We start from the raw sequence: 22,403 nt of genomic DNA on the forward strand, positions 1-22,403 counted from the left end.
CGTGTAAACTTTAAATGACGTCATATGCACGCGCAAAGAAGACTTCCGCGCTAAATGGCGCGTGCGCGCCCTCTACTGACCAGTGGCGTTATGACCACACAGAAAAGCGCAAGGTGACCTTTTAGCTTTCAGTTTTCTCCTCCAAACTCAGTTAAGGTCTAATATATCATCTAGGGATGAGGCAATAAGGACCTCAAAATAGTTATACACTTTTAATAAAAGAATAAGAAAGTATCAAAAGGCCTTTACAGAATTATGTACTTTTACTGAAGCTGACCAAATCAGAAAAGGAGGCATCATTATCCCCATTAATAAATGGCAACAGAGATCATTTCAGGACTTTAGCTTAACACACCCCTCCAAGACATAATTGCTAGTTGGGTTTTAGAGCATTCCCTCTTCACCGGGGTTTTGTTCAGGAAATGCCAACAAGCAGAGATATGCCTGAGAGGAAGTCCTTAACAGGATACAATTTGGCTTGTGCACTTCATTTTCTTGAAAAACAAAAAATGTTCAATTTCTGCAACGAGCCCTAATATTGTTCATCTCCTCATTACAACCTTATAGGAAATTAAACAGTGTGTTATGCTGTCCGATAGCATCTGGTCTGAATACTGGCTTGAGAAAGTGGTCCATAAATGATAAATAATGTATTCATAATGCACGTACATCTACAGTAACTGATATCTATTTTTATTCATCATAGTTTCCTATGAGGTTAAGCCACTTACATATAGACATAAACTGATGACAATGTCAGGCCAGATATGATGTCAAAAAAGTACATACATTTTGTTGTTATATGCGTACATACTATTATTTAAAACACACCATGAACATTATGAAAGACACCATTGAATAAAGGGAACCAACGAGTTTGCAACAAAAGGATGGATCTTTAAATCCCATTCATAAAATTTCCTATTTAGGATAAAAAAAAAATAATAATAAAATAAATAAATAAAAAACCCTGTTCGCCTGGAAACAGAGAGAAGACATGCTGCAATCCCATTGGTTAAGAGACGTGGTCGGTTTAAGACCAATCCAAAGCAGTAGTTCTGTGGTCTCTTTACCAATTGGCTGTTAGCAGGCCAGAGCACGTCATCATAAAACATGTGTCCTGTTATGTATGTTTAACTCATAGACTATATACAAGTCTGCTGGTGTATATAGTCTATGATTTAACTTCATGGTGATATATATCTAGTATGTAATGCCATATTTTGACAGTGACTTCAAAACTGTCTGTTACAAACGTGTCCTTTATAGATTTAGCTGATTGCAATAAGAACTATTTTCTCTAGGGACTGTTCCCAAAACAAGAGACAGATAACGATTACAGTAGTTGGTTAGAATTTCTATGCGCTTTACCACAGTCCTATATTCACATATTTAAGAATTTTAATATTTAGTAGACTCCTCAAATCTTATGACTATCTTTGGAATACAAAGACAATACAGTTCATATCACAATGACAGCTTCTTTATTAAAGATTTTCTTGGGTGAGTGTTGCATTATTTAGATTACTAAACTATGCAAGACAATGCAATTGTATGAAGCATTTCTTTTGCGCTTTTGAATGTATTGTATTGTATTGTGATTCTGCATAACTAATTTTCCCTTTCTATTGCGGGGCGGCGTTTCCTAAGTGTCAAAGCCCACATATCCAGTTTTACTGGGTAGTCATATATATATATATATATATATATATATATATATATATATATACACCTTGACTACCAGGATCTTGCTCCTCAGACAAGACAAGCAGCCACAGTCCCTGAGGGCAGTGGGAGTTCCCCGACCTTTCGGGTTGATCTGCCGTTCCAGGAACAGGGAGGAGGGGGCAGAAGAAAAACACCACAACATGTGTACTCTGAAACGCCGTCTGGACGCGCAAGCTACACGGTAAAGTAATGTAGGTCTAGCTCGGCGGCCTGAATCTAGGGTGTGGTGGTCGCTACTTTCGAGTGTCGTTTTATTCCTCGCCCGCAGAGCTCGTCAGGGAGCGGACCTCTCGCACGCCATCTTTGGGGCTCGTCCGTGAGGGAGCTGGGCCACCGTTAGCCCTGGGGTGGAGTTTCGATACTGTGGTATCGTTGATGCACTTCGTTGGTTTAAAACAGAGGCAACGTTGGGAGCTTAATTCAGAAGAAAAAAACCGAACAACCCTCTGGCTATATATCCTACAGAGATAAGAGGAAATAGCTACTGCCATCGCTTTCTACTTGTGGACTATTGACTGAGTTGACAGCACTTGCCTCCCTTGAAACTTAACAGCGGTTAAAAGCTAGCTCGATTAGCTAAGCTAGCGACCCATCTGGCTGTGCGACGGGTAAGTGCTGCGCTGTACTTCACAGACGTAAATAAATGAGAAAATACCGCACTGTGCCGTTACCCTGCTTCTTCAACGACAAGACTTCGTTAGCTGCAGTCATAAAACTGGCTAAGCTAACTAGCGTTAGGTTACTGAAGTAAAACTGAGCATACTGTTAACGCTCACACGTATCATTAAACAGTTATGTTACCTATCTTAGCTATTTATAACATCTTACTGAGCTATCCGGCTTTAGTTCACCGAGCAAGTAGGTATCCGAGTCTTATCAGCCTTCAGGTTATGGCTGAGGGCTGTGAGGAAACTTCTCAGCTATCTAAGTTAGCATGCTAAGGTTAGCTTGCGTTTTGGTCGACACTCCGGGGTGCGTAACTAGTAGCAACCTGAGCTTAGCTGAGCGTGTACCGTGGGCTGGCTGTCTGCAAGCACATACGTTACTGTGCCAAGTGACATGTTTACATCCCTTTTTTTGTTGTTGTATTTTTATTTGCACGTCGTCCCTTGTGTGAAGGTGAGACGTGTCCTTGCGCTGGAGCCTGATGATTAATTGACGTTAACGTTACTTGTTCCTTATCCACGATTTTCGCATTTTGTCTTCTTTTTTTACTTTAAAACGAGTGTTAAAGTGTTCCGAGGTGCTGATGTACACTCATTTGCACTCATGTGCGTTGTAAGAATGGGTGTTTCAAACTGATAGGCGCTCAGCCATCTTAGGGTGATTTCTGTCCTGCGGTTCTTTCGGGAAGGCAGATCGCATGCAGTCGGCTGTTACTTACTTTCTGATTTCGTAAAATCTGTTCTCACCGTAGGGTTTGGTTAATTTCATTGTGGAATTAATAACAATGCATTTGAATTACATTGCATGCAATGCACACATAAAACAGTGTGTGTAAATGACAAGAATGTGATGCCACTGTGAAATATCATATTTCACAACTAAAACTAGCTGGTGGCATTTCCTTCCATAAAAAGGGGTCTTTTAGATGTTGGACACACTTATTTGTGTAAACGCGCATCACTTGCAGTAGTCTTTTGCAAATTGTATCAAATGTGGTTTGGGATGCAGCACTGTATATTCCAAAGCTCTCATTATTATTATTATGTGCAGATGTGTATGTAGAGATAGTCAAAATTGTAGTGAAGTAGACAAGGTTTTAGAAAAACAGGATGTTTCAGACTGTGGTCCATCATCAGCTGTGCAAGCAAAGTGCTTCTGAATTTCTAGGAGGAGGACGAGGTTTATATTAGGAAAAGTAGATGTTTAAATCATAACATTCATTCCATGGGGTTCCAAGGTGTGGTTTATACTAATGGCTAACTGTGTGTGTGTGTGTGTGTGTGTGTGTGTGTGTGTGTGTGTAAGTACACAAGGTTTCAGAGAAACATGGCATTTCAGAGAGAGGTCCTTCACCAGCTGAATTAGTAGGAGTAGGAACCAGTTAATATATATGCATTTTTCACTGGTGTGATTTCTGTCCATTATCCCACTGAGAACGGGGGGTGATATATTTTTTAAGCATCTGCTCTACTGGCCTATCGATTTGTTTATGGGTTTGCATCACAGAAACATGCAAACAAAAGGTGTGTGAAACGGACTGAATGGTTCCCCTGTTAAAAGAAGACACTGTGCTCTTTCACCCCACAGTTGTATTTTTCTGATCTCACTTGTCTTCTCATTTGTTTGAATCTTCAGGGTCTGTCCACACCCACAGGAAGTTCATATGTGGTTTCTGATTAGCACTGAGGTTTTTGAGGGACTCCAGCCCATCACTTATGAAATGCTGTCTACCATAGTATAATAGTATACTGTTGTGTAATGGAGTCAAACACTATTAACAAAACATTGACATTTCTATTGTGTGTGCTATGCAGAGAGGGCTATTTTTGGATATTTCCAATGAACTTTCTTCTTTGCTTCCTTATCCGTAACCATATCACATTGCAGTATTAAGTTTACCCAAGAATTTTCATATCTTGCTTTCAGTATGAAGGCTAACAATAGAATCACAATATGATATTTTGTCCATATCATGCATACAAAGTATAACCAGGGGCATTATGTCGGCTGTTGAAACTCAAACTCTAAACCAAATATCTCAGAATCAAAAGCGTTTTGTCCCCAAACCTGCTGTTCCACATGTTGGCTTACAGTTCTGGGGCTAAATATCTGCTGTGGGATTTTCTGTAGTTAGTAAAATTGATGTTGGTGGCACCATCACAATGTAAGTACAGCATATGAGCATTTATAGTGGGATTTGTCTCAACAGAAATGTACTAGTATGCGTTAATTATTCTGATAATAAAATATGTTCAGTTTCATACAAGACTGTTGCTGTAATTGCTCTGAATAACCCCAAATAATATTGATGCATGAGAATGACAAAAATGATAGTAGTTCTTTTCATTTGTGTTTTTTTATTGGCACCAACAGAGTTGGGACGTTTTGAGGAAATTTGTTTAGTAACAGTGTTTATATGTGGGCACATGCTATTGATACATTTTTAAGCAGGCTTTGATAGGGACACAAGTTGGGTCATGATTCATTCTACTTGGAGCCATCTTAAAATGAAATGATGTCAGAACTCAACCTCATGTAATATAGTTCTTTTTCCCACCAAAGTTGACTGGTAAATCAGAGGTGTGACATTGCCTGCAAGTTTAAAATGGTCATTGTGGGCACAACAGGTTGAGGTCTGTGGTCCACAAGGCCAAAATGAGGGCACTCCTACCAGGGGGGAAAAAGACAGTGGAAGTGGTGCGTTTCCCATTGTGGCAGAGCACTGGAAACCAGCTGCACATAGCTGAGCCTCAAATCCTTGTCCCTCGGTTTTTGATTGGCTAATCAGTGAAGCTTGATCATGGGTATTTATTTCCTCGTGGTGGAAAATTTGACAGCGTAGTTTACGGTGCTGAGAAAGTTTGTGAACCTTTAGCAATCATCTGGAATTCTGCATGAATGAGCCCTAAATGCTCTCTGATCTTCATCCAAGTTATAACAATTAATAAAGACAGTCTTATAACTACATACCCCACATGTTTCAGTGCCAATGCATGAGCAATTGAGGTCATTGGAAAAAGTATGTGAACCCCCTTAACACTGGAAGCTTTATTGATAATGCTGCCGATAAGTTGTTTTCAGCAGCTGCTGGTGAGCTCTCTGCGATGGTTAAAATATATTCTGTTCCCCTGTAGTTCTGCATTGTGTTGCGTAGCCTCTTTTACATTACCCCACCCACAGCATTTCAGTGGGGTGAGTCAGGCCATTCTAAAACCCAGCTCTTCAGTGGGGTGAGTTAGGCCATTCTAAAACATTTCAGCCATTGCACTGGTGATTTACTCCTGTTAGAAACAGTTGCCCTGACATTTTACTGTGGAATTTCATGACACAACTTGGAATTTATTGCTACCTCAGTGATTACTAGCTGTCTAGGTGCCATTTACATGTTCACATAATTCACAGACCTAGATAGTTTTGCCAGAACTGTTAAAAAATAGTTGTGTAATACAGTGGTGCTATAATAAATGAGTTTTCTTTATTAGGTAGGCCTGTTTCTCATTAGATGTGTTGATCTAAACATAAAGATTCATAATCTTTTGTTAACAATGTATTCAGAACAATGCATTCATAATTACGCATCAATTTTGTAATAGTATCAGTGAATATAATCCATTGTAATAGTAATGGTTATTATATTCTAATATAATCAATAGTATTGTTTCAAAATGTGTCATTTGGTAAAAGTAAAATAAAATTCTCAGTGGGAAAAAAAATGTAAATTCCAGTCCATAATCTACTGTCTCTGCATGTCCATCCAGTGATGGAGCGGTATGTAGCAGGTGTAAAATGGGTAGTTATGGCTACTCTTCACTTTTTTGTAGGATCAGCATAGAATCAAGTCATGGTAAACCTTGAAAATCATTGTGAGGTCAGAGATTAGGATGATCTGATCATATTTTAGAGTCTCATGGAAATCCAGAAAACTCCAACGCTTCTTTTTACTCCCCTCAGTATCAGTATCTTGAATCATTTAGAAGTTACTCCCAGCTTCACATTGAAGGTAAATGACTCAGTCAAGCAGAAATGTAGCTGTTGACGTGAAGTGCTGATTGGGAGTCTGAACAAAGAGGAAGTGGCTGGACAGCGAGACAGCACGCATGGACAAGGAGTTTCCCCTGCCTGCTCTGTTGTCCTGTGCTGCCACATTCCGTGTGTGTGTGTGTGTGTGTGTGTGTGTGTGTGTGTGTGTGTGTGTGTGTGTGTGTGTGTGTGTGTGTGTGTGTGTGTGTGTGTGTGTGTGTGTTGAATGGCATGTCATAGTGATGTCTCCTTCCACATACTGCATCTACAGTTTTTGTCTGGATATCAAATATCCCCTTTTCTTTTGTAAAGAAAATGTAATGGTACTGTGAAAGTTGCAGTCTGTCACTGCTGTGTTCTAATGTGTATCCTTTTTTGCTTCAGCCTGTGACATATTTTTTATTGTATAATCAGTCTTATTATTTGGGATGGTAGTTGTATTATCATATTTGTTACATCAACAACTGCTTTGGATCACAATTTGTTTGGTTGGTCTGATGATTAGGCTGTTAGTCAGAGTGTGCTGTCACTGGTGTGTTCATCTCGTCTGTGCCTGGTCTGATACCTGGTACTGTGGTCCTCTCTTCTCTGTCCTATGTGTGGCTGTTATTGTGTATAGGGTGTGTTTTTATTTGCTGAGCCCTACTGGATTGTGTGTGTGTGTGTGTGTGGCAGGAGCCTGGGCCAGTCTTGTGACCGAAACATCACATCATCAGCCCTCAGCTCTGTGCGTGTCTGTCTGTGTGTGTGTGTGCGTACGCACTGCTGATCATCTGATCATCTGGGGGATATGTACTCGAGCACAATCAACAAACAAAGCTCTATTTTAGAACAAGGTCATTCCCATTTGCAGCACGAGTTTGTGCTGAAGCTTAGTATGGAATGATGGGCTGACTGAGACAAGTGACAAGTTTTCGTGGACTTAGTGAGACTCACAGGCATGTACCCACATGAGTCTTGGATTTAAATACATTTTAAATTGGTTCATTTTGTAATTTGTTTTATATTGATGATGCCAAAATACTGTTAGCGATTTTTTTTATTTATTTTTTTCCTGTGCATTTGTTTAGTAGAATTCTGGATTACTTAAATATTTTAACGGCTTTCTAGGAGATCCCTTTGTGGCATTTCTCTTTCCAGGTCATTCCGTAAACCTTCCGAATGCCATGGTTAATTTAAACAACTGAACTGGTGAAAGTGAATGTTAGGGTCATCTGCTGAGCGGGTGCTGTGTTTACATTGTAATGCATGTTTAATCTCCAGACAGTGTTGTTCAGTATAGGTTTATCAATACCAGTTAACATTTAAATATGAACATTTTAATCTGCATGGGATTAAGGAGTAGAACATTTTTGTTACTTTAAGGCTGTGTGAATATCTAGTGTTTGCTGCCTTCTCATCAAGAGACTGTTCTGTCATTTAAACTCTGATGGTAAACTTATTATTAAACCACTTGCTTAGTAGCCTGTTTGATTTTGCTGCAACGGGTACACTGCTAAGGGATCTCATTATATAGACGAGGTGTGTGTGTAGGTGTGTGTGTAGGTGTGTGTGTAGGTGTGTGTGTAGGTGTGTGTGTAGGTGTGTGTGTAGGTGTGTGTGTAGGTGTGTGTGTGTGTGATATCTCAAAATTTATTTAGATTATACACATGTAAAGCCGAGGCTGATGTTGACAAGCACATTCTTACTGCTCAAAGACAGCCACTGTGACCAGGCTTCATGAGCTCTACGGATTCACACGTCTTATGAAAACTATCAGAAAATCAGAGTTCCGAGCAAAGGCTGATGCTATGTCTGGAATGCTTTGTCCAAAGCTGTGACATTCCATTATAGACTAGATGACTTTTTCTTGTGCAGTGCGCACATAGCAAAGACATACTACGGTGGAGATTGGTGCTGATAAGAGAGCTCACCGTCCCTTTGCCTGCTAGCCCTGTGGATGCTGTTGCCATGGAAACTAAAATAGAGTTCTTGCTGGTATTCAGGAGAAGGCTATAGGTTGCTATGAAGACTCCGATTCCTGGTTTCTGCTTGAATGCGCTGTCCATTCGATGCTCCTTCTCAGGCCATTCTCAGCCATGTTTTTTTGATTGTTTATTGTTTTGTTCATTATCAATAAAGAATAACTTTTACCATCACATTCAATTCATTATATTTTTTATGAGGAGAGAAAATCCACTGCTTGCTATCCAAGTTGGAAAATTCTTACTTCCCGATGTTCAAACTAGCAAGATGTTTTCATAGTAAACAGGGGCTGGTCTAATGCCAGCGCAAAAAGGAAAAAAGACCCTTTCTGGTATTTATCTGCCAAAACTAAAATTCCATAAGTGAGATATGGCTCACTATGAGAGATTGTTGGAGTATATCAGTTTTCTCTTGAATTCTTGATATTCTTGTAGATACTAGTCTAACTGTGATGACGTAAATAAGTTTTATTCTGAATTCAAACATTACACTGCTACTCAACACCCACAATCATACTAAAGAAACTCCCAAGTTCCAAGATCCAGAATGTCACACTATAAATCCTTAGGGTTCAGCTCCACCCGTTGAAGAACATGGGATCACTGTACTAAAAGATGCGAAAAAAGAATAACCTCTGCAAACGTGTAGTTTCTACTGGGCACGTACTCTGATTCTATCTTTAATGCCACTCGTATCTTCTTATTCCTGGGCTACAATATCAGTGGTGGGTGGTGGTGATAACTTTTTCTTCAGATAATTTGAAATGCAGTGATCCTAAATTCACATGTCAATTTACACAAGAAACTGTCACAGTTTACATCAGCAATGCAACTCTGTGTTAATTGCACCAGTCTGTATCAGTGCATTGTTACCCCACAGCCAGTGTTTGTAAGACAGTGGACTGTTTCTACAGTGCTACGCGATTTTGAGAACGAAATGCTAATTGTATTCATTTGTCGTGGTTGGGATTAGCAATGATTCAGGCATATCGTGGTGCTTCCAGAGGTGTGTGGCCAGCTGCTGGCCGAGCCTCTATGGGAGGGCCTGTGTACTTAGTGTTGTGGCTGCAGTTTACTCTCTCACACACACACACACACACACACAGCTCAGCAACAGTGGATAACTCTGCCTTCATATTCTTCAGTTCTTCAGACATTCTCATCAGATGGGAAGATGGCAGCAGCCTCTTCCCCAAGTCACTGTGTGCCGTGCCAGGCTGCCTCTGTCATGCTGGTGGCATGGTGTGCGCTTACCAGTCCACACTGCCATGTAGCCTGAAGAGATTATGACGGGCATTCACATAACAAAAAAGGCTTTGTCAGGCTTCCAGATTGGTGGTGCTGTTGTATAAATGGGCTCCAACAGGAATAGCAAAAATAAATTGTGTGCGTGTGTGTGTGCGCGTGCGTGTGTGTGTGCGCGTGCGTGTGTGTGTGCGTGTGTGTGCGTGTGTGTGTGTGTGTGTTATATTTATATTTATATTTCTTCTATATGTTACTTATTTTAGGAGAGTCTTGACAAAGCGGCCACGAATGTTGGGCCATCCTGTAAGAGATGTCTGTCAATCAATAAATAAATAAAGTAGTATATTAATACCACGAATATTCTGTAGTAAAAATGAGTACATTTAAATAAATACCATTTTTAAAAGTCCCTTAATTTCTCCCTGCGCTCATGTAGGTGTGAATCCCTATGAAGTGGTTGCCCCGCAGATGAGCTGTCACTGGGGGCTGTCGCGTCGCAGACCCAGATAGTCCCTGGTGGCTGCGGCCCCGCCCCAGTATGCCAAACGCTGCTCGTGCGGGGAGCCTAAAGGACCCCGAGATCGCCGAGCTCTTCTTCAAGGAGGACCCCGAAAAGCTCTTCACTGACCTGAGAGAGATCGGCCATGGCAGCTTTGGTGCAGTCTACTTTGTGAGTGGCAAAGTGATTTTTTTTTTTCTTTTTTTTTCCAGTTGCACATCATCTAGAGTGTGGGATCTTATTTAGGAACGTGGTCGTTAAATGATGGCGGGGGGGGGGGGGTCGGATAGTCATGTAGTCTACCTGCAATTTGTGCTCTGCCCACAGGCACGAGATGTGCGTACCTCTGAGGTGGTGGCCATCAAGAAAATGTCTTACAGTGGAAAACAAACCAATGAGGTTGGTGTTTAAACATCCTAAGAGTCCCCATTTTGACATTTTAACATTCCCATTTTGATGATTCATTATTGAGTTATCAGAACTGATGATGCACACTGACGCATCATTATATTGCTGTATAATTAGCAGAAACTGGCCAGTTTGACTTTTCTTGAAATTAACCATATCATGCTTTCAATGTGCAGCTTGGGGTGGTTATTATATAATTATAAAAATTAATTAATTAATTTAAAAATTGTTATTAGTATTATTATTATTATTATTATTATTATTATTGTGCATTATCCTTATGTTTATATAATGGTTTTACTGATTTTTCTCATAGAAATGGCAAGACATAATTAAGGAGGTGAAATTTCTTCAGAGAATAAAGCACCCAAACAGCATTGAATATAAAGGATGCTACCTAAGAGAACACACTGCCTGGGTCAGTATTGTTTGTGAAACTGTGTTCTTTTAGGTTTTGCTGGGTGTACAGTACTTGGTCCTGCTGCCTTCAGCGATATCTTAAAGTTAATATAACACTGTTGCAAGTCCAGGCATTTGGTCTGTATGCAATTACCTTTTCATGTGGGATGTTTCACATGATTTTGCATCTGCATGTCTCCTCTGTCTAGCTGGTAATGGAGTATTGTCTGGGCTCTGCCTCGGATGTCTTGGAAGGTAAGTTTTGATGTTTATAGCTGTTAAATGTGTTGTTCACTGCAAAGATATGTGGCCTGCTTACGTAGGTCCTAATGAACAATAAAGACAACAAACAGCTGAATTTACTTTGTTGATTTGCTTGGTTTAGATTATGGCTTTCATCATCTCAGAAAATCGAAAAGGTTTCATTATTTTTTATTTCCTGTTCTGCAGTGCACAAAAAGCCCTTACAAGAAATAGAAATAGCAGCAATTACCCACGGTGCTTTACAGGGGCTTGCGTACCTTCACTCCCACAACATGATTCACAGGTAAAGGCTGAGTGCTTTAAGAGTGTCATTTAAGAATTCTGGGAGTGGTCTGTGAACACTCTGTGTGTGTGTGTGTGTGTGTCTGAGAGAAGCCCCCCAGCTGGATTTCAGAGGCTAAACATCTGCCATCCACTCTGCTGGAACCGCAGTACCAACTGCAGTATGGTTGGGTCCCATTCACTTTATGTTGCAGTTGCTGTATGCTATGTACTATGGATGTGTCCTGAGTTGAGGAGGGTGAGGCTAGTCTAGAGACTACACGGATCTGACTGGACTATATAAGACTAAGACTTAACCTATGTCCAGAAACTGCTGGGGGGAAAAAGTTTAGCTGCACATCCAGTAGTTAAATGCAGATCAACAGTATGCTTAATGTTGGGCTATGTGTGATGCGGCATGATTGGAAACCCTTTTGTCTCATAACAGAGACATCAAGGCTGGGAATATCCTCCTGACCGAGCCTGGCCAAGTGAAGCTGGCTGACTTTGGCTCTGCCTCCATCGTTTCTCCCGCCAACTCTTTTGTGGGAACTCCGTACTGGTGAGTGCCGTTAGCCCCGCTCCTCATCCCTCACCATTCCCACTAATACGCAGGGACTGGAATCCAGTAGCATGTTTTATAACAGCTGGGGAATCAGGTGGGGCTTGTCCAAGGCCTTTATCAGTTATACAACTCCTGTCCCGATATATAGTTATTTAAATCAAGAGCTCTGTGGTTACATTTATTATGGTTGAGAGCATGTAGGACAGATAAATCTTGGCTATTCAGCCCTTCTTTTTTTTTTTTTTTGCAAGGAAGGACTGACTGTCAATTTTACTGTGATTTCAGTCAGTGTCAAATGTTCTTATTCCTGTTTGTGTTAGGATGGCCCCGGAGGTCATCTTGGCTATGGATGAGGGTCAGTACGATGGCAAAGTTGACATCTGGTCCTTGGGTATAACATGTATTGAATTGGGTGAGTTTGCGCCTGCCCAGTGGTTGTGTACTGTGATTTAAACATTTGCTTTTTTTCGTCCAGCTGCATGGAAACACTCCCACTTTCGTGTTCACTCCAATTTATGTGTCACTTATTCACAGCGGAAAGAAAACCTCCTCTCTTCAACATGAATGCAATGAGTGCCTTATACCATATAGCACAGAATGAGAGCCCGACCCTGCAGTCAAGTGAATGGTGCGTGCACTGAATATCGATTTTCTCTGTGTGCCTTGCCCATGCATTATTTAGTTGGGTTTTCAGCACTGTGTTCAATTGACATGTGAGTTGTATAAATATTATTTCCTCCTCTCTCTTAAGGACGGATTACTTTAGAAACTTTGTGGACTCCTGTCTTCAGAAATTGCCCCAGGACCGTCCTAGCTCTGAGGAACTGTTGCAAGTGAGTGAATTCATGCTTTTCATTTCAACTTTATCACAACATAGAGATGACTGGAACTCAAGTAACAAATACCATGGGTTTTTTCCAGCTTTTAGCATGTTTGGTCCTATTCTATGATTCCTTATCATGTCTTCATAACTGAGTTTACATATTTTCTTTCAGTAAATAAATATTCATTCACTAGTGAACAAATGTGAAGTTTTAGAATTTACTAAAAGTGAATGAACGTGTTTTACTGAAGGAAAAGATGGAGACCATTGCGCTTTAGTGCAATTTTGTCTATAAACAAGCTGGTTAGAGAGAATCTAATCCCCTCAAGTTGATCCAGTTAACCTGCGTGGCTGTGCTCTGCCCCTGCTCTGCTGCAGCATGCCTTTCTGCTGCGTCAGCGGGCGGAGTCCGTGCTCATGGACCTGATCCAGCGCACCAAAGATGTTGTCAGAGAGCTGGACAACCTTCAGTACCGCAAGATGAAGAAGATCTTCTTCCAGGAGGCTCATAATGGGCCCACAGCAGAGGTGGTGGATGAGGAGGAGGTGAGCTCTTGTAATGTCCTCTCTCTCTCACTCTCTCGGTCTCTGTCCCTCACAAATCAGTGGTCTCCACGTCTCACATATACCTGGACTTGCTGCGAGCTTGAACTTGGCTGGCCGTTCAGCCAGGCTGTTATAGTATTCTGCGATTTCCATAACCATTTGCCCAGCCCTTCTCCCAGGAGCCCAGGCTGATGGCAGTAAACATGTCGGCATGTTTGTGCAGGAGGTGGAGCCGAGCGCAGGCCGGACAGGCACGGTGAACAGCGTTGGCAGCAACCAGTCCATCCCCAGCATGTCGATCAGCGCCAGCTCCCAGAGCAGCTCCGTCAACAGCCTGCCCGATGCCACCGAGGACAACAAGAGTGAACTGGAACTGTTGGAGGGAGACCACACCGTCATGTCCAACAGCTCTGTCATACACCTCAAACCGGTCAGCAGCCTGGCACCTTGGAGTTCGGGTTGTTCCACAGCAAGAAGGGTTGCATTTGTGTTTGGTCACAGATAAGAAGTCTAGTGAGATTTGAAAGTGATATTGCTTGGTGGGTGTCTTGTCGCAGGAGGAGGAGAGTTATCAGGAGGACCCGGAGCCTCCTAGCCAGCCGACTGAAGCACAGTCGCCACCTGCACAGACCCCTCGCCGCCACTACCGCAACAGAGAGCACTTTGCCACCATCCGCACGGCCTCGCTGGTGAGCAGCCCTCCTCCGTGACTTGCTAGCCCTCCTTGCGCCTCACTTCTATGGCAGACCTCCCGTGTTTTTGGAACCGGAAGTCACCGGCTCCTTGAAGCAGTCGGTCACGAAAGCCCATGAGGTTGTACGCGCGTCCCGTGTGTGTGTGTTCCAGGTGACGCGGCAGATCCAGGAGCACGAGCAGGACTGGGAGCTGCGCGAGCAGATGTCCGGCTACAAGCGCATGCGGCGGCAGCACCAGAAGCAGCTGCTGGCCCTGGAGAACAAGCTGAAGGCCGAGATGGACGAGCACAGGCTCCGCCTGGACAAGGAGCTGGAGAACCAGAGGAGCAACTTTACCACAGACATGGACAAGCTGGTGAAGAAGCACCAGGCATCCATGGAGAAAGATGTATGTCTACAACACTCCCTTTAAACACACACAAAATGGCTACTTTAGCTGGAATACAACACTGATGGTCTGTCCATGGGACTCGTTTATGCTAGCTAAAATAATGCGCTGCAGTTCTTTCTGTAGTAAATTTCATGTGCAATGTTTTGGCCCTGTTCCCCGCCTTCAGGCCAAGACCTTCACCAACGATGAGAAGAAATTCCAGCAGCACATCCAGAGCCAGCAGAAGAAGGAGCTCAGCAGCTTCCTGGAGTCTCAGAAACGCGAGTACAAACTGCGCAAGGAGCAGCTCAAAGAGGTCAGGAAACGTTTGGACAAGAACGCTGAGGCTTTTAAACCAGTCTCATTGCTGACCGTGATGCAGCACTGTGCTGCAGAGGTACCGTCAGTCTGCATAGGTTTCACGTAGCCCCTTTTCTGCATGCATGTCCCCGCTGCCCTCTTTGGACCCCCCACAGGAGCTAAATGAGAACCAGTCTACGCCAAAGAAGGAGAAGCAGGAGTGGCTGTCCAAGCAGAAGGAGAACTTCCAGCACTTCCAGGCCGAGGAGGAGGCCAACCTTCTGCGCCGGCAGCGCCAGTACCTGGAGCTGGAGTGCCGCAGGTACAAGCGTCGCATCCTCATTAACCGGCACAACGTGGAGCAGGACCTGGTCAGAGAGGTGAGCACCACTGCCCTAGGCTCGGCCTCGGGCACTGGGTAAGGCCATGTGGCAAGGCAGGCTCTAGTAGTTCCAGCAAGGACCACAGGTTTTATTCATACACTGATTTAGGGAATTATCCATGCACCAGAGCTGTGATGATAACCAAGACTTATTAATTCTTGAGTTTGTTCACAAGGATTCAAAAGACAATGGACATTTTAGACGTCCTTCATCAGCTGTGCAAGCAAAGCTATAGTTCAGTTGAACTGGATCACATATATTTACAAAAAAGCTCTAGATAACCGTATATGAATTCTAAGTGCAAACAGCCCTGTAAAAGTCAATATCAAATATTTGAGTTCTTGGCTAACTTTAGTTGTTATGGGGTATAAATGGACATTGAACTAAATTTGATCTAGTAGAATTTTTTAAGATTTTGTGTTGAGTGTTAACCATCATGATGCTATGAGTGTGTTGCTATGAGTGTGTTGTAGTCATTATATGTTATAGTAGCTTATTATCATGAGTATATTTTGAGCTATTTGTTAATAACCAGCTCTAGAGTATACAAGGCCAACAACTTTAGAATAATCCAGAAACAGAGCCTGTCTGGCCGTAGCCAGGGTACTGCAACGCTGCTTTCGAGTTGACACCAGAGGGGCCCTTGTGCCCGACCCCACTGTAACGCCTGCGTCCTTGCCCCCGTGCGTCTCAGGAGCTGAACAAGCGTCAGACGCAGAAGGACCTGGAGCACGCCATGCTGCTGCGCCACCACGAGTCCATGCAGGAGCTGGAGTTCCGCCACCTGAGCACCATCCAGAAGACACGGGCGGAGCTCATCCGCCTGCAGCACCAGACCGAGCTCACCAACCAGATGGAGTACAACAAGCGCAGGGAGCGGGAGCTGAGGCGCAAGCACGTGATGGAGGTCCGCCAGCAGCCTAAGAGTCTAAAGGTAATCCAGCAGGGTCCGTCCGTATTCCAGCTGGACTTGCAGCTCCGCAGGAGATTACCGAATGTGTTCGTGGTCTGGGTGTAGACATCATGCCCATCGTGTACAGGACAGGCATTTTGCTCGGTGCCTGCACGACATCCTTACGACCCCCTTGTTTGTTTTTTTGCATGTTGTTTTTCTCCTGTGACCTGGCCGTGTGACTTGGTTAAATGCGGATCTGCTCTCATCCCACTCCACCAGTCCAAAGAGCTCCAGATCAAGAAGCAGTTCCAGGACACGTGCAAGATCCAGACACGGCAGTACAAGGCCCTGCGGAACCACCTGCTGGAGAACACGCCCAAGGCGGAGCACAAGACAATGCTGAAGAGGCTGAAGGAGGAGCAGACGCGCAAGCTGGCCATCCTGGCCGAGCAGTACGACCACTCCATCAACGACATGCTGTCCACACAGGCTGTGAGTCACACACACATGCCACGCAGCCAAGGACTTGGCTTGATGTAATCAAACATAATCAGTTAACATTCCTTATCTCTCTCTCTCTCTCACTCACTCACTCACTCACACACACACACACACACACACACACACACACACACACACACACACACACACACACACACACACACACACACACACACAAGTTGCGGCTGGACGAGGCCCAGGAAGGCGAGTGTAAGGTCTTGCGAATGCAGCTGCAGCAGGAGCTGGAGTTGTTGAATGCCTATCAGAGTAAGATCAAGATGCAAACAGAGGCACAGCAGGATCGGGAACGAAGGGAGCTCGAGCAGAGAGTGTCCCTACGCAGGGCCTTGCTGGAGCAGAAGGTGTGTGACACACACACACACACAGCTGCATCTAACATCAGTTTCAAGAAATCTAAAAATTTACTCTGCATTTGCCTTTTAATGGCTCAGTATGGGCAGTTTCATAATTAGTGGGGAGTGTTCAGTGCTGGTGCTGTGAACCTGCTGCTATGTGAATTTACCTAATTATACAGACAGCGGTGCAGGCGTCAGCTTCCCAGCACTGTGATTATGTGCCTGTTACTGTCCAACACCTTTCACCCATCTTACCAAACAGGACTAACAGCGCCTTGCACACACACGCACACATTCATACACAAGTACAAGGGGCCTGCCCCAGCCTAATGGCAGCCTCCTACACTCTTAATCTACCTGTCTTTTCCCCATTACTGTACATGTATGGCTCTCTATTGTACAGAGTTTATTTTTAGTGTATTAATGCAACTTGCCTGGCAGGTAGACCAAGTCTGTGCAGTTTGTGGGTCGCTGTGCTTTTGCCTTGGACACTGGAAAATTGCTGCTTGCCTCGAGAGAGTTGCATGGTCTAATGTACTTTGTTGTGGTCTACAGATTGAGGAGGAGATGCTGGCCTTGCAGAACGAGCGCTCCGAGCGCATCCGCAGCCTGCTGGAGAGGCAGGCGCGAGAGATCGAGACCTTTGACTCAGAGAGCATGCGCCTGGGCTTCAGCAACATGGTGCTGGCCAACATTGCGCCCGAGGCCCTGAGCCACAGCTACCCTGGGGCACCGGCCAGCTGGACCCCCCAGTCCACACCACCCCACTCTGCCCCTACCCCAGGCGCTCACTGGAGCAGAAGCTCGGGCTCCGGCCACCACTACAACTCCAGTCTGGGAGGGGCACCCAGCCAACAGGCCTGGGCCCCGGCTGTCCCCAGTGTGGGGCCTCCCCAGTGGACCAATCCGTCCACGGGCCCCATGCCAAAGGGTGGCGGGGGTGTGGGTATGCGGAACAGCCCACAGGCCCTCCAGAGGACCACCTCAGGGGGGCACAGCGAGCAGAGCATGAGTAGGAGCACCAGCATCGGCTCTCAGATATCTAATGGCTCCCACCTGTCCTACACATAGATGCCAGAGTACTAGTGCCAGACCCCCAACCCTCCCCAACGCACCTAGCCAAACAGCAGATAGGCAGAGAGAATCAGCCAAACTGCACCCTAGTAACCTGCAGCCTGCCCCTGTTGTCTCCCTCCACCCCTCTACCACATATGTAGATGTGTTATGTGAGGTAGAGATAAGTGACTCTCAGGTCAATAGGTGTTCTACCTCTGCATGACGGTGGGTCAGCCCCCATGCAGAGCTGGAGTACTTTTGTGTCTATAACACTGCTCTCCCTTATGGCTCAGCTGATGTGACTCCCGTCAGTTCTTTTAGCTGTCTTTACAGCTCCCAATAATGATTTAAAAAAGAAAACGTGTATAGTATGTATATTGTATTCATCACCTTTTTTTTTTTTTCCCTTTAAAGACTTCTGTCAGTTAGAATTTTAGTCCATGGACAGATTTTAAGGAGTAAGCAGATTTGGCAGTTTTTCATCATTAACACACAGAAGCATATATATATTAGAAGTGTATATTAGAAGTGTATGTGTTCCCATATTTTAGCCAAACCGAATCTGACTTAGAGAGGCTAAAAGTTCCCATACTGCCCCAATGCCAGCCTGCTGTTATGCCCCGAAACGAGAGAACTGAATGTTAAGCTTCTCGACAGGAACGCTGAGATGTAGATAAAGAAAGGACTTTTCTCTAGTCACTTGTATATGCAGAGTGTATAATATGAGGCTGAGAGAGGAAAGGTTAATAGTAGTCTTCCCATGTTATAGTTCTGCCATTGTGCATTACGTACCACCCGAGATTTTGAATATCGATTACTGTTTAAATAGTTGGGATTTTAAGATAAATCGCTTAATTGAACGTTGTCTGACTTAAACACTGCGCTTTTGGTACCAATGATGGTGATATTGCCTTTTTTCAGATTCTGTATGCAGGATGCCTTTTTATAATTTGTTGGTTTGGTTTACATGTGTTGTCTGTGATAACGTGCCACAGCTATTAGCTTTTTGGAAGCAGTGCAAGGTGACCGTTGTTTCAGAGTATTGATATCTTAAGCTTCGTTGTTGCTGTTATTGTTTTATAAAGTAGTGGATGTTTTGCCTCCCCTTACAAGTCAGTGTTAGTATACCAAAGTCACAATTTCCCTCTAGTACGTATGGTCTGGAAACTAGAAAAATGAGCTGTAACTTTCCGTTACTACTGAAGTTTAGAATTTGTGTCAAGCACCTTAGTGGTTAAAGTGGAGTTCAAAATATTGTCCATCACTACACTCATTTTCCATGCGTTTTATAAGATTGGTTTTATTTGTTATCCTAGTCTGCTTTTGAAATGCCTTGCCACCTAATTTATGTTTTTAGCCAAAGAGATCAGGTATGCTTTTTCAGAGTTCAGTCAGTGCCTTTTACTACATGTATGTAATGAATGTACAGTGCATACATGAATGGGTCTGAATGTTTTACAAGGGCCTCTCACAAAACACTCCCTTACTGGTTACCATAGTCATACCTCATTCAACGACAAAGTAGTGGACTGGCTCATAAGATGTATGGAAAATATACATGTGTGGTACTGCATATGAATGCATGTGCCATGTAAAAACTGTTCAGTTGAAATGGAGGGGGGTGTGTATCTGTATACCTAAATATAGGTCAGTGTTTTACCACCGTATTATAACACACACTTGAGAGCACAGACCAGTTTGCAGTGCCTTCTTTATAAGCTGCCAAGCAGGTGCACTTTAAGGAGTGTGAATTATTTTGAGCAAAGCACTCTTGAGCCTGAATTACAAATTCTGTTTTTTTACTGCATCATGTAAATTGTATCTGGTATGTTACAGGTGTGACAATATATGAGTCAGTAAAGACAGGTAATGTCCAAGTAATGCTAAATACAGACATGTTATCTATGCTGGCAAGTTCATAGAGCAGCAGTAGCCAAATAGATCATTGGAACAAGTCAAAATAAAAGAATGTATAAGTTTCTCAGACTTAATTACGGTTTATTAATAATAATTTTAAAAAAGATTGTATCTTCCTGAGCTCTAGGAAAACATGATCGAGAATGTAGTAATTAAATTGTGGTCCACTTTGGAGATGAAAGGAGTGTGCCTAGGTTTCTCACTGGTTGTGTTTTGTCCCTGTGGCCATGACAGCAGGCTTAGCAGTGCAAATGGGCAGATCTGTATGGGAGCAGGCACAGGTTCTCAGTACGGCAGGTATATACTTACTTTTCATATCAGCATAATTCAGATCATGTCCTTTTTAACCCCAAACGTAATCACCAAAAATAAATGCTCAGAATGTTGTCTTGTTAAAAGCTTTTGACGTGACTAAGCACTTGAACAGAGTTCTATACTGGCAGGGAACTTTAGTTTCGTCATTATCTGCATTCCTTGTCCTGGTGTCATCCTTGGTGCCATAGACTGCTGTGCCCAGAACACAGGGTATATGAGGTTTGTTTCTGATGGCCCTGTTACTCCGAAGCACAGGGTATGAGTCATGTTGCTGAAGGCTGTTGCCCCTTTATCTCTAACGTCATGTCGCTGATGGCCCTGTTACCCCTTTCTCTCTGACGTCATGTCTCTAATGGCTCTGTTGCACCTTTATCTCTGACATTCTCCCCCTTATCTGCTTCTCTGGCATTACACTGAACCAAGCTTTGGATCAAGTGTTCAGGCTGATGGATGAGTGAATGCACATCAATTAAAAATGTTTCCAGCTAAATTGTCCTCTAGAATAGTTGGTTTCATTTACATCACTGTGACTGCACAAGGCACATTTGGAAGCAGTTACTGATTGGATTGATTTGAATTATGTTTTTTTTTTTGTTTTTTTTTTACTTGTTAAACAGATTGTTTTTCTTTTACTGTTGTGCACTTGTGAGTAAAGCGGAATGCTATCTCACTCTCAAGGCAAGACTAATGAGATGAGACACTGGTGTGTTATTGTTGTGTTGACAATTAAAAACTTGTCAGGTAATGCCCTAAACTCTTACTTACCAAAAAGATTTCACCCTTCAAAAAAAAAAAACAGGAAACACTTACTGAAATACTCTGTTGGACTAATATTTAAGATGCTTATTTCACACAGATGTGTGTGTGTGGAGTGTTAATATTGTACATTAAGATATACAACATTGTCATCTTATTGAAATCTTTCCTATAGAAACCAAGATTCTGAGAGATAAACTGTTTCAGTAGGTTGTGCAAGTGGAGAGTCACTCTGAGGGCACCTCCAAGCTGGACTTCAGGGACTTTGTGTGTTTACACTGCACCTCGGCACACTCTCTGGTCTCCCAGTCCCGTTAAAGTGCAGCACATCTGTGCTCCTTGATTCACATATTTTCTCCTTTTTTTTTATATATGAACCTATTATGAAGCTTTATGTTTATTATGAAAGTATTCAAATGAATGTCTCAGAATTTGATGCTTCCACTGTATCCCTAATAGCCGTATCAAAGTGGTGGTTTGTAGCTAATGTCGTTGAAACTTCCCCATAAGCAAAGCCTACAGTCCTGATGTTTACCTACATGGTAAGACAAATATAAGGCTTTTCCCACCCCATTAACAGTTATTGTTTACTAGGCATCTCCTGTATCCCACATTTGATTAATCTGGGGAATATTTTTCAAACATTTGTCCTACTGACTGAATTGAGGGGATGCACTAGTAATTCTGACTTGGCAGAAATAACTGGTATAAAGTGTAAGCATGTTATCTGTTTTTTCTGAGGTATTGAAGGAGCCGCCTCCAATATAAAACACTACCATCCCAAACCTGCTAGGCATAGTCACTACAGTAACTTCTGTTCAGAGAAACTGGCCATTTTTATTTAACTGAGCATGAGTGATGTACCAGAACACTCATTTTGCCAATTTGTAAGAAATGAAGGGGGACGGGGTGGTATTCAAAGGGTAAGGGTACATTTCTGTAAAGTCAGTATTCATCGTCTTCTGACTAAATATCTCCACTACAATTCATATGTAACCTGTATCAAATTGTATAGTGTAACATGTTATTGAATGTCTAAAAGATTATGGCTTGAGATTATATTAAAGTATTGATGAATCAGAGGGAAAAAAAAATCATCTAGGGTTTAATTAACTATGTTGCGTGTACTGTGTTGTGTTGACAGGAATAATGAAGAGAGCATTGGCTGTAATAAAATAATTTTAGTACATTAGTTTGTCCAGCCTTTTATTTGGATCTGACAATTCTCAGTCATATAAATGGACTTTGTTTTAGTGAAAAGGTTCTACATGAGGCAAGCAAAATAAATTGTCCTAAACAAATTGTACGTTCAAATCAGAAATATTGATGACAAAGAACCTTGTTTTGAAATACTATATCCACGGTCTACCGTATGTCAATATGTCCTATACTCAATATAGTTTTTAGAGCGATGAAATACTTTGGACGAATGGTTCCAAGCTGTACAACTGTGAACAATTCTCGGTAAGTT

The 22,403-nt window shown here is 42.9% G+C and overlaps 1 protein-coding gene across 4 annotated transcripts; it reads left to right on the forward strand.

Moving 5' to 3' along the window:
• Positions 1-1,775: 1,775 nt before the first annotated feature.
• Positions 1,776-22,121, forward strand: taok1a (TAO kinase 1a). Of its 4 annotated transcripts, XM_035534113.1 has the most exons (21): positions 1,776-1,909; positions 1,997-2,336; positions 10,060-10,293; positions 10,450-10,521; positions 10,847-10,948; positions 11,139-11,184; positions 11,380-11,476; positions 11,903-12,016; positions 12,340-12,431; positions 12,554-12,647; positions 12,771-12,852; positions 13,221-13,388; positions 13,612-13,818; positions 13,946-14,077; positions 14,235-14,471; positions 14,641-14,769; positions 14,930-15,133; positions 15,831-16,070; positions 16,311-16,523; positions 16,712-16,894; positions 17,444-22,121. In XM_035534113.1, the coding sequence occupies exons 3-21, from the start codon at positions 10,162-10,164 to the stop codon at positions 17,957-17,959; spliced, it is 3,060 nt and encodes a 1,019-aa protein (XP_035390006.1). In that variant the 5' UTR covers positions 1,776-1,909; positions 1,997-2,336; positions 10,060-10,161; the 3' UTR covers positions 17,960-22,121. The 4 variants fall into 4 exon arrangements, with proteins under 4 accessions (XP_035390006.1, XP_035390007.1, XP_035390008.1 ...); XM_035534114.1 differs by lacking the exon at positions 1,997-2,336; XM_035534115.1 differs by lacking the exons at positions 1,776-1,909; positions 1,997-2,336 and adding an exon at positions 2,446-2,586.
• The last annotated feature ends 282 nt before the right edge of the window (positions 22,122-22,403 follow it).

The sequence above is a fragment of the Electrophorus electricus genome, chromosome 15 (genome assembly GCF_013358815.1).
Source record: "Electrophorus electricus isolate fEleEle1 chromosome 15, fEleEle1.pri, whole genome shotgun sequence".
In the NCBI taxonomy this organism is placed as follows: domain Eukaryota; kingdom Metazoa; phylum Chordata; class Actinopteri; order Gymnotiformes; family Gymnotidae; genus Electrophorus; species Electrophorus electricus.

What these genes read in the sequence shown, in the direction of transcription:
- taok1a (XM_035534113.1), top strand. Translation starts at nt 10,162, where the DNA reads ATGCCAAACGCTGCTCGTGCGGGGAGCCTAAAGGACCCCGAGATCGCC. An exon ending in GTGGAAAACAAACCAATGAG is followed by an intron (nt 10,522 to 10,846) that starts GTTGGTGTTTAA and finishes TTTTTCTCATAG; the next exon opens with AAATGGCAAGACATAATTAA. An exon ending in GCAAGGAGCAGCTCAAAGAG is followed by an intron (nt 14,770 to 14,929) that starts GTCAGGAAACGT and finishes GACCCCCCACAG; the next exon opens with GAGCTAAATGAGAACCAGTC.